The following is a 16448-nucleotide window of genomic DNA, read 5'->3' as shown; positions in this document are numbered from 1 at the left end:
CTAACGGCTCAGAGTCCGTCCGTTTCCTTTGCCACTCCTACCCAATAAAACAAAATTGTGTATAAAAGCAGACCGACACAGACCAAAAAAATAAAATAAAAGCAGACATGCAACCTTGAACTTTCCCGCGGTTTCAATCGAAGAAGATGAACGACAACGTGAACGGTGTCGTCAACGAGGCTGAGCAGCTACAAGAGTGGTTTAGGCGGTGGGTGCCGGATCCATACGGCGTGCTCAAGGACATCGATAAGTTCTTCCCTCCGGGAAAGGAGAAGGGCAGGCTGGACCCCTGTTCTTTCTACTGCTCCTACCCTAGATGCTTTGGTACCTAACTTCCCTTCCTCCTCTACATCTTCCTGTTGAATTTGAAACAAGCTTACCTAATTGTTTTATTTTCTGCAGAAGAGGATTTGCAACAAGGTTGGCCCATGATCGAGTCTGCTTTGGAAAAGTATGGTGTTGGATGGTATGCATGTATCATCTCCACAGATGAATACACATCAGTAGTCCATGTATATATATATGTATATGTATGTATGTATGTATGAATATGATTTGATTAACAGATTAAATCGGTTCAATTTTGGATTATGGTTATCAGGAAACGCATTGCATCATATTCATAACAAAACCGACTATGGAGCCAGATACTATCATCAACGTTCAAACTCTTCTTCAACTTCTTGCATAAAGAGTTTCTGTGCCTATGGTATGTAAATTCTTCAGCTTCTTCTAGTCTGTGTGAGGATATGATTGATATGTAAGTTCAAATGATTTGCCGTAGATTTGATGCTAATTAAGGATATAGTAGTAGTAGTAGTAAGAAAGGATGCATTGTTCGTAAAGTTCACCTAGCATGTCAAATTAAGAAAGCGGTGAAGAAATTCGAAGCCTTACGTTTTGATTAATCTTGAAGGCTTGTTGTGGGGGGTTTCCGATCGAAATAGTGTTCTAGTATTAGTGTTGAAACTATGAGAATAACAAGGCTGCAGATGTGGGTTCACCCCTGTTCATGTTATAATTTCAAAGCTAGCAATAGCTAGTTAGCTCTTCTGGTTGTTAATTGTGATTTTTATTGCTTTAATTAATTTATCTTCCGGATTGTGAAAAATGCTCTTACAGATTTATGTTGCAAAAAAAATTTCAAGTGCGAACAAATAGTAAGAAACTAGGTCTCAGATCAGATTAAGTTAACCATCATAAAAAATCCAACTGAAACGATAGCAGATTAAGTTATTAAAGCAATGACAACCAAATTGTATTAGACAGTTGCATTGGTGAATTACATAATGAGAGACTGAAACGTCTCTATCCCTCGCTGGCGTGATTAATGAGATAATTACAATACAAGATTGAGATTATCTACCACAATCTACGAATTTAATTGAAAATTGGACTTTGTAAACTTTAGATTGAGAGCAAGTGTGGGAAGAAAAGAATAAAAAAAGGTAAAATCAATTTTTCTAACATGGTGCGCCAGTATATTATGGAGCAGACTCAGTAAGAAGTTCATGTCCAAGAGACCCTAGAGATACTCTCAAAATGAAGAGATTCCAAGTTCCACTGTAGTTCCTCAATCTGATAACAGTTGCACCGTAAAAAAACCAGAAAACGATTCGGGATATGGTTTTCAATTGACTATATCATATCTGTAATCAGCTCGCACCTGGTTATCCGATCCAACATTTTGATTCATCACCCAAACCAGGCTGAGTTCACTACGTGGCAGTCCCGTTAGAAAAACCATCGTCCCCCGCTGCTTGGGCAGTGCCTTCAGTTTCTATCACGTTCTGTGGCAATCCTAAGACACATCAGGATCATTTACCTTCAGGTTTTCAGATGCAAGCACACTGTCGGAAACGTTCTCTCCCTCAACAGCAGAAGGCATGTTATCAGGCAAGCTTACATCGTCCCGCTGGCGTTGCATGAACCTCTTTGGCATCAATGTCCATATCACCTTCTGGGCCCGTTAAAGCCTGTTCTTGCACACCATCCATTTGATGATTTGTTGCTTCACCATGGGAACAGCATTTCAAAGCTCATCTGAGGCAGTTACAGGATCAGGATTTTCAGTTGTCTGCAGAAGTAACATTTGCTGCAGCCTCAGCCAATTCCAGATCAGAATTCCTGCTCTGAGTTCATCCATGTGCTGCTGTACCCTTTCCACCTCGACTACAACCAAATTTCAGGTAAGTAGGTGTTGTTTTGTGTTTCCTGATACAATTCTTCAACTATTATTGGGTTTTTTCAGGATGCTTTAAAAACAACTGTGGCACAAGTATCGACAAACCAGGAGCTGCATGGCACTGTTTATCAACAGGGGTAAGAACGATTTTTCTTTTGGGTTTAGTTTATTTTCAGTGAATCAAATCAACTATAGTATTTATTCATCAATTATTGTTTCAGCGTACTTTCGCTCAACATTATTATGGTATTTGAGCACACTACAAAAACAAGTGCTGAGCAAATTTGCATGATACTGTGGTAGATTTGAAAAGAAAAATGGAAAAGGATGTAGGAATATCCATTTCCAAGCAAGTGCTCTCATTCACATATTGAAAATCTGTGATGATGATACGGCACAATGGAGTTCCAACAAGAGGTTTAAACTTATGCTCAAGGATAGATCCCTTGAAACCGTGACCGACACCCTCGACGGCGTAAAGAGTGAAATTTCAAAAAGAATGATGCTTCTCTCCAATGGAAAGGAACTACACTCGAACACTGATTACAAAACTTTGTTGCTTTCGATCAACGCGGAACTGGAGCTGATATTCTCTACATCACCGACTGGCCCTGCCACCACTTATGCCACTTGTTTCAGCTTGTAGATAAGACATGACTTAGTTTGCAGCGGGTTTAGGATGACGATACGGTGTTTGTGGTTCCAAAAGAACTATTGAAACTGAAGGTGAAGTCAAGCTTGACTGGGAGGACCGTTCACGTGCATCAAGTGAAGGCAACCGAGGCTGTAAGGAAGCTAAGAGAGATGTTGCGGAGAATCAAAGATGAGATGTTTCCTCTACCATCACAACCATATGACTTCAAGTACAAAGGTGAACGCATCATGGACGAAGGGAAGCCATTTACTAGCATCACATAGTTGGCCATTTCACTCACAGAAGAGATGGAACGATATATATCATCAGTTCATCATCGCCAACTATGTGATGCTAGTAAAATGGCTTCCCTTCGTCCATGATGCGTTCACCTTTGTACTCGAAGTCATATGGTTGTGATGGTAGACGGAACATCTCATCTCCGATTCTCCGCAACATCTCTCTTAGCTTCCCTACAGCCTCAACTGCCTTCACTTCATGCACGTGATCGGTCCCCCTAGTCAAGCTTGACTTCACCTTCAGTTTCAGTAGGTCTTTTGGAACCACAAACACTGTATCGCCTTCCTAAACCTACTGCATACTAAGCCATGTCGTGTCTACAAGTTGAAACAAGCGGCATAAGTGGTGGCAGAGGCAGTCGGTGACGTAGAGAATACCAGCTCCAGTTCCGCGTTGCCCGAAAGCAACAAAGCTTTGTAATCAGCGTTCGAGTGCAGTTCCTTTCTATTGGAGAGAAGCAACATTCTTTTTGAAATTTCACTCTTTACGCCATCGAGGGTGTCGGTCACGGTTTCAAGGGATCTATCCTTGAGCATAAGTTTAAACCTCTTGTTGGAACTCCATTGTGTCGTATCATCATCACAGATTTTCAATATGTGAGTCATTGCTTGAAGGAGAGCACTTGCTTGGAAATGGATATTCCTACATCCTTTTCCATTTTTCTTTTCAAATTTGCCACGGTATCATGCAAATTTGCTCAGCACTTGTTTTCGTAGTGTACTCAGATACCATAATAATGTTGAGCGAAAGTACACTGAAACAATAATTGATGAATAATACTATAGTTGATTTGATTCACTGAAAAGAAACTAAACCCAAAAGAAAAATCGTTCTTACCCCTGTTGATAAACAGTGACATGCAGCTCCTGGTTTGTCAATACTTCTGCCACAGTGGTTTCTAAATCTAGAAGCATCCTAGAAAAAACCCAACAATAGTTGAAGAATTGTATCAGGAAACAATAAAACATCTAGAGAAAACAAACAAAAACAACACCTACTTACCTGCAATAAGTTAATAATCTATAAAGTTGGCCTTAAAAAAAAGATGAAATTAGCCAAAGATAAATGTAGGGTATTCCTCTTTGGGAAGTGATTGCAACACAACTTTTTTCTCCTCTTGCGCTCACTTATAAAGTCCGCCCTTTGATTGAATGAATCAGAGGAGAATCAAAGGACAGAAATAAAAGGTGTGCCCAAGGAGAATGGGTGTGCGGATATCATTTCCCTTTTCTATGTAGCAACTCTATAAGTCAATGTTTTGCAGCCTGTGAAACATCAGATGGCGATGAATCTTATTCAATGCCAAAGGTCAAATATAAGGAGTCCAACGTCCAGCATTATTTCTTTGAATAACTGTTTAAAGTACGAGTCTTTCGTAGATTAGGAGAGATATAACTTTATATTACAAGAGGTGCATATGAATCTTGAACAATGCTCAAATTTTCAAAAGTGCTGCTCAAATTTATCTTAATTTAGGTTCTAAAACTTAATAATATAAAGCCCCACTTTCACTCTAAAAAGGACCCAAGAATATAAGCTCAAGTTGGAATAAAAAACCAAGAAATCAGCATAGCATGTTTGAAAAAGATGCACCCAAAGCCCTTGTTCTAACAACGACAAAAAGGAACGTTCCTATAATCAAAAGATTCAGCAAGCATACCTCATAACCATATGTGTGGACTTTAACCTTGTTCTCAATGCTTGCTGCCTTCTGGATATCATCATCCATCTTCTTCTTCACATTGTCAAACTCATTCTGTAAAGCTGCAAGCTTCCATATTTCCAGCAACACTTGATAGACCATAGGTGCCACGAGTAGGGAAGTACATGAGATCATTCAGGCAAGTTTTGTGTGCTACAAAAAATTCATCAGGGGATTCGTTTTCATGCCCCATCGCAACACGAAGAATTTCTGCATCTTCCTTTATCAATGAATGAGCCAGCATATAACACGGGGATCGTAAAAACATGGAACTATATAGTCATTAGACATGCTAGTCTGTAAAATCAAAAGACATCAGGTCAAAGTGTTGTATAGATAAAGAGTGGCCATATGAATTGAATACTACTCTCTCTCTCTCTCTCTCTCTCTCTCTCTCTCTCTCTCTCTCTCTCTCTCTCTCTCTCTCTCTCTCTCCATAGAATTGGGAAGAATATAAGTTGAAATACCTAAATATGAATTAATGCATTTTAACATACCAAAATATATCACCCTATCCATACAGCTGCTTTTAACTGCAACTTTGCTACTCAACAAAACATACTGCTTAAACATGATGAGATGTTTGCCAACCCAGATACACAATAAACATTCTCTATCCTATATCAATAGAAAATGAACTGAAGAAACAAAGGCAATACCACCACGACCAAGCATCCGTGTCCATAACATAAAGGTGTTTACATATGAAAACAAGACAAAAATGACATTACAAGATCAGCAATTATACAAAAGAAATAACGCATAAAAGGAGATAAAAACATACATTTTTCAGTTCGTCTTCATCAAAATCTCCTATCACAGGGACAGAAGTACTAGGTCCATTGGCACTGCGCTTGGGACCATCCTTTTTCCGTTTGTCTACTTTCTCAGTAAGCAGATACTTGGCATTATCGTGCTCTAGTAGGCTAAAAAGTTCTACTTTAACCATTTCATCAGCCTGCTCAATAGGAGTAGGAGGAACAAATGAACTCCTATCTCCATCTGCTTTTATCAAGGAATTTCTGATGAGTCCCAATTAGGCAACACGAGGTCTAGGGAGCTCCCTCTCAATACTTTTTATCTCTTTCTAAGTAATGCTTGCTGGCGTGCTTCTTCCTCGGCCCCTTCTCTAGCTAGCCTATCAAACATGTCTTCTTCAGTCTTCTCCTCAGGTTCATCATCATCCTCTGGAACTGGTTGTACGACAATCTGATACTCGTTCTTAGGCTGTGGTAAACAGCCAAAACCATACTGCAAGTTTTTTTGCTGCTCCATTTTTTCACTATTAGTTGTAAGACCGGCACTTCAGGAGTTGCAGAAGGAGTAGGCATAGTTTGAATTTCCTTTTTTCTAGTAGTGACCCCATAAAACTCTGATGGGTGCATCTCTGGATTATCTCCTCCTAAGAACGGTTCCGGCACGAGCTTAGCAAGATGCAGAAGCTTCTCATCCTCTTGTCTAGTCCACTCAGTCTGCAAGAATCGGAGGTTAATGAATCAGCATTACAAATCCACCCAACTAAAACCCAGCTAAAAACAGCCTAAGAAGAAGAAATTTCATAACTTTCTCCCACCTCATTGCAAATCAAATATTTGAACATCCAAAACGAATCCGAGCACGACCATACATTATAAACCCTAATCGAAATCGGTTCCCACAATCTACACACAAAACCTAAAAGCTCAAGTCATTTTTCACCATATAACATTCAGAAACACAACACATATCACAATAATTCATAAAAATTATCAAGAAAAATAAACCAAAAGGTTACCTTTTTGATGGAGGGGTCGAGCCACTCGTACTTGATGACCGCCGCGTTGAGATCTCATCCTCCGTCTTCTTCCACACGCCTCCTTTAGTGGCACACCCTATAAGGGATAGGATAGGACTAATAGTACGGACCCGGCTGTTTGGTGTCCTCTCGTACTAAATAGTCGCCGGATTAATTTATGCAGTCGGATCCGATAGTCGGGTATACACCTTCTTAATAAACCATTCCAAAAGGAGTGGATTATTAGTCCGGTTTATTTTCCTCTGAGTGGCTGCGATCCTGATGTTGCTCATGGCGATTGGCTGGCAGTGACCACCGCCGGCGTCGACTGAGATGAACATCTTCTTCTTCGTTTCCCCTCCCTCTGTTCTTCCCCCTCCTTCCCATAAATCCCAAAACCCAACTCCTCCGCCGGCCAACATGAACCACCACCACCAGGTTCCACCCAACCACCTAGAACAAGACTCTTCTCTCCCTGCATCTTCTTCTGGCTACCGGATCTCCCTCCCTCTTCTCCGCCGCTGCATCTCCGACCCCTACAAATAAAGCCCAGGATGTCAAATTTTTGTTTTGTTTCCCTCCCTGCCTTTTGAGTTTCGGCTTACACAAAGCCCAGCTGTGGAGATTGGCAGTAGAGCTTTTCTTTTGCATTATATCCAGCATTGGTGCTGAATCAATGTCCGGGGAAAAAAGAGATGATTTCAATTTTTTTTCCTTAATTTTATTTTAAGTTTGATTCTTCTATCTGGTATAATATTACGATTATTTAGTCCAATATTCCACTAAGCGTCTGATTAATTTATGAAAAGTATCATGTGGTTATTTATCTGATTCGACAAAAATAATCAGTATAGATCGAGGCTTGTGGGGATTTGGTCGTGACAATTCAGGTCTGATTGAAGTAACCGGACTTGGTGGACGCAGTGCGGGTCGCAGGTCTGGGGAATACAGACCAAAGCCCAATGACCAAAGACCAGAGTCCAGCCCAACCAAACCCCATGCTGCCAAGTATTTGAATTTTTGGCGGGATGGCATTCTCGGTTTGTAAACTACCAAAAATTTAAAAAAAAAACCTATAAGTTTCCTAATTGGTAATGGATACATGTTTCCAAATTTTTATCCTATATTGTCCTATCACGTTCTTGTAGGATTAGGAGCTAATATTGAATTCGGTCGTGGAAGAAAAAGATTTTCATTTGTAAAAATTTAATCTACAATTATCATCATATCTTTTACATATTTCGATTGCAAAAGTTTAAGAAACGAAACGAATCGATAATATTAATTCTAGGCCTAACTATAGTAAATTTTCTCAGAGATTGTCACATTTCCATTTGTGTGCGTGCGCGTATGAGACTCCATCCATCCATATTCAAAACAAAAGTAATTAAAATTTATCCTTGATTGTAGGAGTGTGGGAAGGGAAGGAAATATATTGTATAGGCTAATTTCTAGGACCTAAATTGTTTTATGTTGTACAGTATATACCAATTCAACATGGTAATATAACATAAAAGAATCCACGCATATCTAAATATAATCTTGAACCGATGGTATCAATGCCCACTAATTAGTAATTAGAATATATAAACTCCGTTAATATTATTCGCCACATATATAAAACCGACTTAATCGTCAGCACACCAGCGGATCGGATCAAATCAGATTGACCAACTTAAAATAACAAGGATTGAGATACTTATATATATATATATATATATATATATATATATATATATATATATATATATATATATATATATATATATATATATATATATATATATATAGGTTAATAGCTAGCATTGGCTTTAGGTTTTAGTTTTAGGATTGCTGCAGCATACGAGTCTAGGCAAGGCGGTAGGCTCACTCATTGAATGGATGGAATGATATATATCATTAGTTCATCATCGCCAACTATGTGATGCTAGTAAAATGACTTCCTTTCATCCATGATGGGTTCACCTTTGTACTCCAAGTCATATGGTTGTGATGGTAAAGGGAACATCTCATATTTGATTATCCACAACATCTCTCTTAGCTTCCTTATAGCATCGGTCGCCTTCAATTGATGCACGTGAACGGTCTTGCTAGTCAAGCTTGACCTCACTTTCAGTTTCAGTGGGTCTTTTGGAACCACAAACATTGTATCGCATCGCCCTTCTGAACCCACTGCAGACTAAGCGATGTCGTGTCTACAAGCTGAAACAAGTGGCCGGTAGTGGGCTGCTCATGGAATAGCCAAAACGAGTAATACCTAGGGATGGTGAATCCTAACTCCTTCAACCATCTCTTCCTAGCCAACTATACGTTTAAAGCCTTTGCCGTCTTTGATGCCACAATTTCCATAACTATCTTGTCAATACTCATACTAGTACGCCTCGACACAAGAATCTTGATAAGTTTACCATCATTTTTCGACAACTCAAATTCGCTTGGTTGCGACACTATCTATATTGTATCGTCGTGCTTAACAGAATTGCGAAGGAATGAGATGTCCTCCACGATCATGCACCCTTCCCTTGTGAACAAATAATGTTCCAAGATAAGACTAGCAAGCGTTGGATGTTTATTCTGCGCCTCGGCCAATATGTCTCTCAACACACTTACCTTATGTGATTTGTTGACCTGCACAGACGCCAACATTCCCCCATTTAACTCCACAAATATGCTCACATTAGCTATATCATTTTCGGCACCATGCCCATCAAGTTTCAATGGTTGTTTTGCAGCTGCACGTGAAGAGGATGCATGAAGGGTTGCTAAGCAGAAACATCAGTGAATGCATGAACCAGTGAGGCATCAGTGAATGAATCAGTGAATGCAGGAACCAGTGCTGAAGCAGAGACATCAATGAATGCTGGAACCAAAGCATGAGTGATTGCAAAAACCAGCAGTGCTGAAGTAGATGCATCACTAATTGCAAGAACCAGCAGTGTTGAAGCATCGACAAACCAGGATCCCATAACATTGTTTATCAACAAGGGTTAGAACGATTTCTCTTTTAGGGTTTAGTCTTCTTTTCATTGAATCAAATCAACAGTACTGATAAGCAATATTTATTATTATGATGATGATGATTATTATTATTATTATTATTAAAATGATGATGATGATAATGATCATCATGATTTATCGTCATCATCATTATCATTATCATCATCATCATCATCATCATCATGTATAATCATCATTATCATCATCATCATCATCATCATCATCATTATCATGATTTATCGTCATCATCATCATCATCATCATCATCATGTGATTTATCGTCATCATCATCATGTATCATCATCATTATCATTATCGTCATCATCATTATCATCATCATGTGATTTATCGTCATCATCATTATTATCATCATCATCATCATCATGTATCATGTATCATCATCATTATCATGATCATCATCATATCATCATCATTCTTTCAACAAACCTTCCTTCAGCATTATTGTGGTATTTGAGCACACTACGAAAACAAATGTTCGAGAAAATCTGCATGATAATTATTATTTCAGCATATTTTCCTTCAACATTATTGTGGTGTTTGAGCACACTACAAAAGCAAATGTTTGAGCAAATCTGCATGATACTTTGGAAGTTTTGAAAACAAAAATGGAAAACGATTTAGGAATACCCAATTCCATGCAAGTTCTCTCATTCCACAATATAGTGCTTCAAGTTGATACTCTAACAATCTTATACATTCATAGGATCGCCAATGGCTCACATATCGAATTGAAAATAATATCTGACGATGATACTGTGGTACAATGGACCTTCACAAGTAGTAGTAGCATGAGGATGAAAGCTAAACTTATGGTAATGGATAAATCCATTTAAACCATGGCGAACACCATCGACGGTGTAAAAAATGGAAATTTCAAAAAGTATAATGCTTCTTTCAAATGGCAAAGGTGTTACACCCACCCCTAATTTAAATTGTGTGTTTCACTAAGTTTGAGATTATCTTGCTTTTAAAATGATTTTTGGGTCTTAAATGGTGTGCCCAAGGGACCCACCCCCTATTTTGTCCCCCGGTTCCCTTTCCATTTTCTTTGATTTTTCTGAAAAGTCTTCCTCTTTCTCTCTTCTCCTCACTCTCCCTTACACTCTCCCTTACACTCTCTCGGCTCTCTCTATCTCAACCCCTCTGAGGGCTTTTCTTACCAACAAACATCACCATCGTCTTTATCTTGTCTCTACGAACTCAACCATAGTCTTGGCATCTTGGAAGTCGAACCATGAAGCCCCGTACACGAGCTCTGATGCAAACGCCCACTTTCGAGGCAATTTTCGGCCAAATCACTATGAGTTGGCCAGCGTGCAACATATCAATCTCTTCGTTTTGTTGAGAACTACAACTTTCCTTTTTGTTTCACTCAATTTCGTTGAGTATTGAAGAAGTTATACTCATTTGAATCTTACCCAATTTCCGACGACCTCCGAGGCTTTCGAGGAATTTTTCGGCCAAACCACAGAGAGTTAGACGTCATGTAGGTACCATTCTCTTCATCTCTTCGAGAACTACAACTTTCGTTTTTGAATCACTCAATTTTATGAAGTTTTGACAAAGTTATGGCCGTTTAAAGTTGGTGTGGATTTCTGGCCGAATTCCGGCCTTCTTCATCCTTAGGTCCAGCGACCCACCAAACCCAAGCCCTTTGGGTCTTTCCTGCCGAGCCCAACCCAAAACCCATTTCATTATTTTATTAATTGTTGTAAGTTAAAGGCCTTTGGGCCAAATTAGCTAAGGCCCTAAGCCTTTTTATCTAGAAACACAACCCTTAGGCTTAAGGCCTTCGGGCCTTTTTAACCAGGGCCTTAAGCCCTCTCCTCTAAACCTAGCCCACCTAATTAGCTAAACCCAAACCCTTTATGTGGAATATTCTAAAGATATTATGTTGACATTTTACGAAATTTATCCAAGGCCCTTCGTAGGGTAATTCGACGTTCTGAATCTATTTCCAATGTCCATTTTCCCAAATTCAATTGCTATTATATAGTTTTATTTATTGGACTCTTTAAGTGCTTAAGGGCAATTATAGTGGCGTTTCTGTCTTCGCTAGTTGCGTGACTTTTCAACGGCGAAGTACTATGAGTTGATCCCTTCTAAAATTACATGATTTTATAGTTCAATTGCATAAATGAATAGCATGCCTTACAAGTTTATGTTTTGATTTTATGTTAAGCAAGTTTATTGAATATGTTGATTTTCGTCTCGTGTTTTTTGTGAGGAATTAATTGTTGGCCTATATCGAGCTATATTTTAATATATCGTATTTTCTATAAAAACCATGAACTAATAGACTATCTGATGGATGACGATAGGATGCTAGAACATGTTTTAGAAACCCTTCTTTATAGTATAGACGATAGATGACTTTATACTATGAAGTGGTTATTTTTAGAGCCGTAACTATTTGTGTGTACCTAGTGGACACTATGCCGCCTGGGGCGAGGATCTGGTGTTGGCAGATAGGCCAGGAGAAATAATCCCTAGCGAAAGGCTGAGGGACACGGAGATGGGCATTGGGCCAGGAGGGAGTTATCTTTGGCTACGGGCACAGAGACTTAGGTGCAGGCATTGGGCCGGAAGTTATATTATTATTCAGTGATATTACTAGTAGCACACCGCGCTTACGAGACGATCTACGAGATGATACACGCGATGATTTATATGATGTTTTTCCGCGTTATACCTGTCGAGATATTTTATGGCACGCTAGAGTTTCAGAAAAACCTATCACTTATTATGTTAGTAGTTTTCATTATATATAAACATGGGGGTTAGTATGTTCATAACTGTTTTTGTATTATGTATATATATGAACTTGGTCCACTCACCATTGTTTTGCGCCCCCTTTCAGGATTTAGAATCGAGGCATACGATCCCGATGTCAACGTCTTCGCTTTGGCATATTCGAGTCCTCTCGGTGTAGGACCCACATCCGTTATTTATTAAATTTTATATTAATTCTTTTAGAACTATAGTTAGTTGTATGCTCTGAACACGTTCCTAAATTTTTAACTCATTATATTTTAAATTCATAACCCTTATTTATTTCTTATTCTTAGTTTTGGTATCAATTAATGGCTTTCGTCACCCTCAGGTGTCGGCTAGCACGCGTCTATCCTGATATTCGGGGAATATCAGAGTCGGGGCATGTCAAAAGGACTGCAGTCGAACGATGACTATAAAACCTTTGTTGCTTTTGGGTAACATGGAACTTGAGGTGATATTCATGCAATGCAAAACTTAATGTGAGTGCAGGTGCTAAAGTAGAGGCAGCACCACAAGTGGTGGCATGGGCAGGGGCAGTCAGTGATGCCGAGTGTTGTCCGAAAATCACCTCAAGTTCCACGTTATCTTAAAGCAACAAGTCTTTATAAACATCATCCGATTTCAGTTCTTTGTCATTCGAAAGAATCCATTCTTTTTAAAATTTCATTTTACACAGTCAATGGTGTCCGCCATGGTTTCAATGGATTTATCCATCACCATGAGTTTAGCTCTCCTCCTCCTGCTACTACTACTACTATTATTACTTACGGAGGTCCATTGTGCCACAGTATCATCATCATAGATGAATTTCAATTTGATATGTGAGCCCTTGACGATCCCAGGAATGGATAAGATTGTTAGAGTATCATCTTGAAGCACTGTATTGTGGAAGGAGATGACTTGCTTGGAAGTGGGTATTCCTAAATCGTTTTTCATTTTTGTTTTCAAAACTTCCAAAGTATCATGTATATTTGCTTAAACACTTGTTTTGGTAGTGTGCTTAAACACCACAATATTGTTGAAAGAAAGTATGCTGAAATAATGATTATCATGCAGATTTGCTTGAACATTTGTTTTCATAGTGTGCTCAAACACCATAATAATGTTGAAGGGAAGTATGCTGAAATAATTATGATGTTATGGTGATGATACATGATGATGATGATCATCATTATTATCATTTTAATAATAATAATGCTCAACATTTGCTTTCATAGTATGCTCAAACGCCACAATAATGTTGAAGGAAAGTATGTTGAAATAATAATAATAATAATAATAATACATGAATAAATACTACTTATCATTATTATTGATTTGATTCAATGAAAAGAAGAATAAACCTCAAAAGAGAAATCGTTCTTACCCCTGTTCATACCCACAATATCCTCAGAATTGTAAGCTTGAGTTGTTAGCAATATCAGGAATGTGGAAGATTTCGAGAGTATCATCTTCATGGACGCTATTGTTGATTTGCTTGGCAATGGGTATTCTTAGTGACTTTTCAATCTCTATTTTCACGTCCCACAATATCACACTAACTTTCTTAGAATGAATCAATCATGGAGGACTGCATTGTTCATAAAGTTCGCCCTGCATGTCAAATTAAAAAGTATAGAATGATGAATCAAGTGGTGAAGAATCTCGAAGCCATGCGTTTTGAATAATCTTGAGGCTATAGTGACGGTTTTCAATCGAAATAGTGTTCTAGTAACAAGGCTAGAATTATGAGTTATTGTAGGGGTTTTAGGTCGTTAATTGTGATTTTTATTGCTTTAATTTATCTATCCGGTTATGAAAAATGATTTCACAGACTTCTATTGCAAAAATTATCAAGTGCGAACAAATAGTATGAAGTTGATTATCATAAAAAATCCAACTGAAATGGTAGCAGATTAAGTTATCATAGCAACAACAACAACAACAACAACAACAAAACCTTTTCCCACTAAGTGGGGTCGGCTATATGAATCCTAGAACGCCATTGCGCTCGGTTTTGTGTCATGTCCTCCGTTAGATCCAAGTACTCTAAGCCTTTTCTTAGAGTCTCTTCCAAAGTTTTCCTAGGTCTTCCTCTACCCCTTCGGCCCTGAACCTCTGTCCCGTAGTCACATCTTCGAACCGGAGCGTCAGTCGGCCTTCTTTGCACATGTCCAAATCACCGGAACCGATTTTCTCTCATCTTTCCTTCAATTTCGGCTACTCCTACTTTACCTCGGATATCCTCATTCTCAATCTTATCCTTTCTCGTGTGCCCACACATCCCACGAAGCATCCTCATCTCCGCTACACCCATTTTGTGTACGTGTTGATGTTTCACCGCCCAACATTCTGTGCCATACAACATCGCTGGCCTTATTGCCGTCCTATAAAATTTTCCCTTGAGCTTCAGTGGCCTACGACGGTCACACAACACGCCGGATGCACTCTTACACTTCATCCATCCAGCTCGTATTCTATAGTTGAGATCTCCATCTAATTCTCCGTTCTCTTGCAAGATAGATCCTAGGTAGCGAAAACGGTCGCTTTTTGTGATCTTCGCTAGATTGCTCCGGTCATTAGTGTGGATAAGTATATAAATGGATAGAGATAGGAAAGCAAACACAAGATGTACGTGGTTCACCCAGATTGGCTACGTCCACGGAATAGAAGAGTTCTCATTAATTGTGAAGGGTTTACACAAGTACATAGGTTTAAGCTCTCCTTTAGTGAGTACAAGTGAATGATTTAGTACAAATGACATTAGGAAATATTGTGGGAGAATGATCTCGTAATCACGAAACTTCTAAGTATCGGAGTGTGGTATCATCTTGACTTGCCTTATCTGTCTCATAGGTAGATGTGGCAGCTTCTCTGGAAGTACTCTTCCTCCATCCAGGGGTGGTATCTTTAACTGGTGGAGATGCACAAGGTAATGTATCAATTTCACTTGAAGCTTACTTGTAGTTTCAGGCTTGGTCAAGCGCGATACAAACCATGTAGTAGGAGTCCCCCAAGTCGCCGAGCTAAGGGATCTGCTGAAAGAGGTGACAGACAAGGTAAGCAATCAGAGCTCCGGCTGATTGTTCACCTTCTCCCCATCTTGCAGCAGCATGAAGGATAAAGAGAAGAAAAATGAGAAGAGATGATATGGGATACTTTTGCTTTTGAAGAAGTAACTTTCCACAGGCTTATTCTTGAACTGAGCTGGAGGGTTTTCTGGTTTCCTCCAGAGTATAAGGCCGACTGAAGAATTTGAGGGTCAAAACAAGTCCATCAAATCTAGAGTACGTTCGACCCTGCTGATATGGGATACTTTTGCTTTTGACAGAGTAATGGATGTATAGGCACGTGTGCTGTTACGCTTGTCTCCACATGCTTCCTTGTATCCTTCGCACTTGCCCTATCTGTTCCTCAAGCAGATGCGGTATCTTCCCTGGAAACATAAGATGTTGAAGATGAGTACTCGAGAGCAATGCCAGGTAAGTAATCAGGTAAGGGGTTCCAGGCAGTCAGTTCCTGGTTGGGAGCTTGATTTCAAGTGCTGACTGATTGCTCTCTTTCTCCTTGTCTTGCAGGTAAAAACAAGGCCAAAGGAAAAGACAGGGAAAAAGCATGATATGGGATACTCTTGCTTTTAACCCTGATGATATGAGATATTCTTGCTCTAGTATAGCTTGTTTGCAGAGGTATTATCGGGGGGAAAGAAAGCTGAATATTTCGAAAGGCTTCGTTGGGAGTGCCCTCTCAGATATGAGGAAGGGTTAAGCATTTTTGCAGGTCTTCCTGTCCGTTGGGGATGGAGGTCGACATATATAGGAGTCTCCCTAACAACAAGTAGTAATGTTATTCCTTTACCCTGCTTGGTCATAGCACGGTAGTGGGAGCTGCCAGCTTCACAAGTTTTAACTCTGTCAGAGCACTTTGAAAAAGTGGTATGTGGTATCTGGCTTTCAAGATTCGGAGAACGATGCTTCTTCGATTTTTGAGAAAGCAATCATGCTGGGGGTCTGGCTCTCGAGATTCGGGGAGCAGTGTCTCTTCGATTTTTGAGAAAGTAATCATGTTGGGAGTCTGGCTC

At 39.4% G+C, this 16448-nt stretch overlaps 1 protein-coding gene and 1 long non-coding RNA gene across 4 annotated transcripts; one reads left to right on the top strand and one right to left on the bottom strand.

Annotated features, from left to right (window-relative positions):
- The first annotated feature begins 91 nt into the window (after nt 1-91).
- Nucleotides 92-1063, top strand: LOC103451066 (uncharacterized). 3 transcript variants are annotated; one of them, XM_008390498.3, is made up of 3 exons: nt 92-324; nt 403-451; nt 602-1063. In XM_008390498.3, exons 1-3 carry the CDS (start codon nt 147-149, stop codon nt 624-626), a joined length of 252 nt encoding a protein of 83 aa, XP_008388720.1. In that variant the 5' UTR covers nt 92-146; the 3' UTR covers nt 627-1063. The 3 variants fall into 3 exon arrangements, with proteins under 3 accessions (XP_008388720.1, XP_008388718.1, XP_008388717.2); XM_008390496.3 differs by having other exon boundaries at nt 403-466; XM_008390495.3 differs by having other exon boundaries at nt 403-512.
- A 3468-nt stretch (nt 1064-4531) lies between these two features.
- Nucleotides 4532-7377, bottom strand: LOC103413997 (uncharacterized). Its single transcript, XR_526013.4, has 3 exons — nt 6596-7377; nt 5606-6293; nt 4532-5118 (listed from the first exon to the last, which is right to left on the bottom strand). It is a non-coding gene; the product is annotated as an uncharacterized lncRNA (long non-coding RNA).
- Between the last annotated feature and the right edge of the window lie 9071 nt (nt 7378-16448).

Source organism: Malus domestica, chromosome 12, assembly GCF_042453785.1.
Source record: "Malus domestica chromosome 12, GDT2T_hap1".
Lineage (NCBI taxonomy): Eukaryota > Viridiplantae > Streptophyta > Magnoliopsida > Rosales > Rosaceae > Malus > Malus domestica.
Note: the sequence above shows the minus strand (reverse complement) of the source record. Positions and strands in the feature narration are given on the sequence as shown.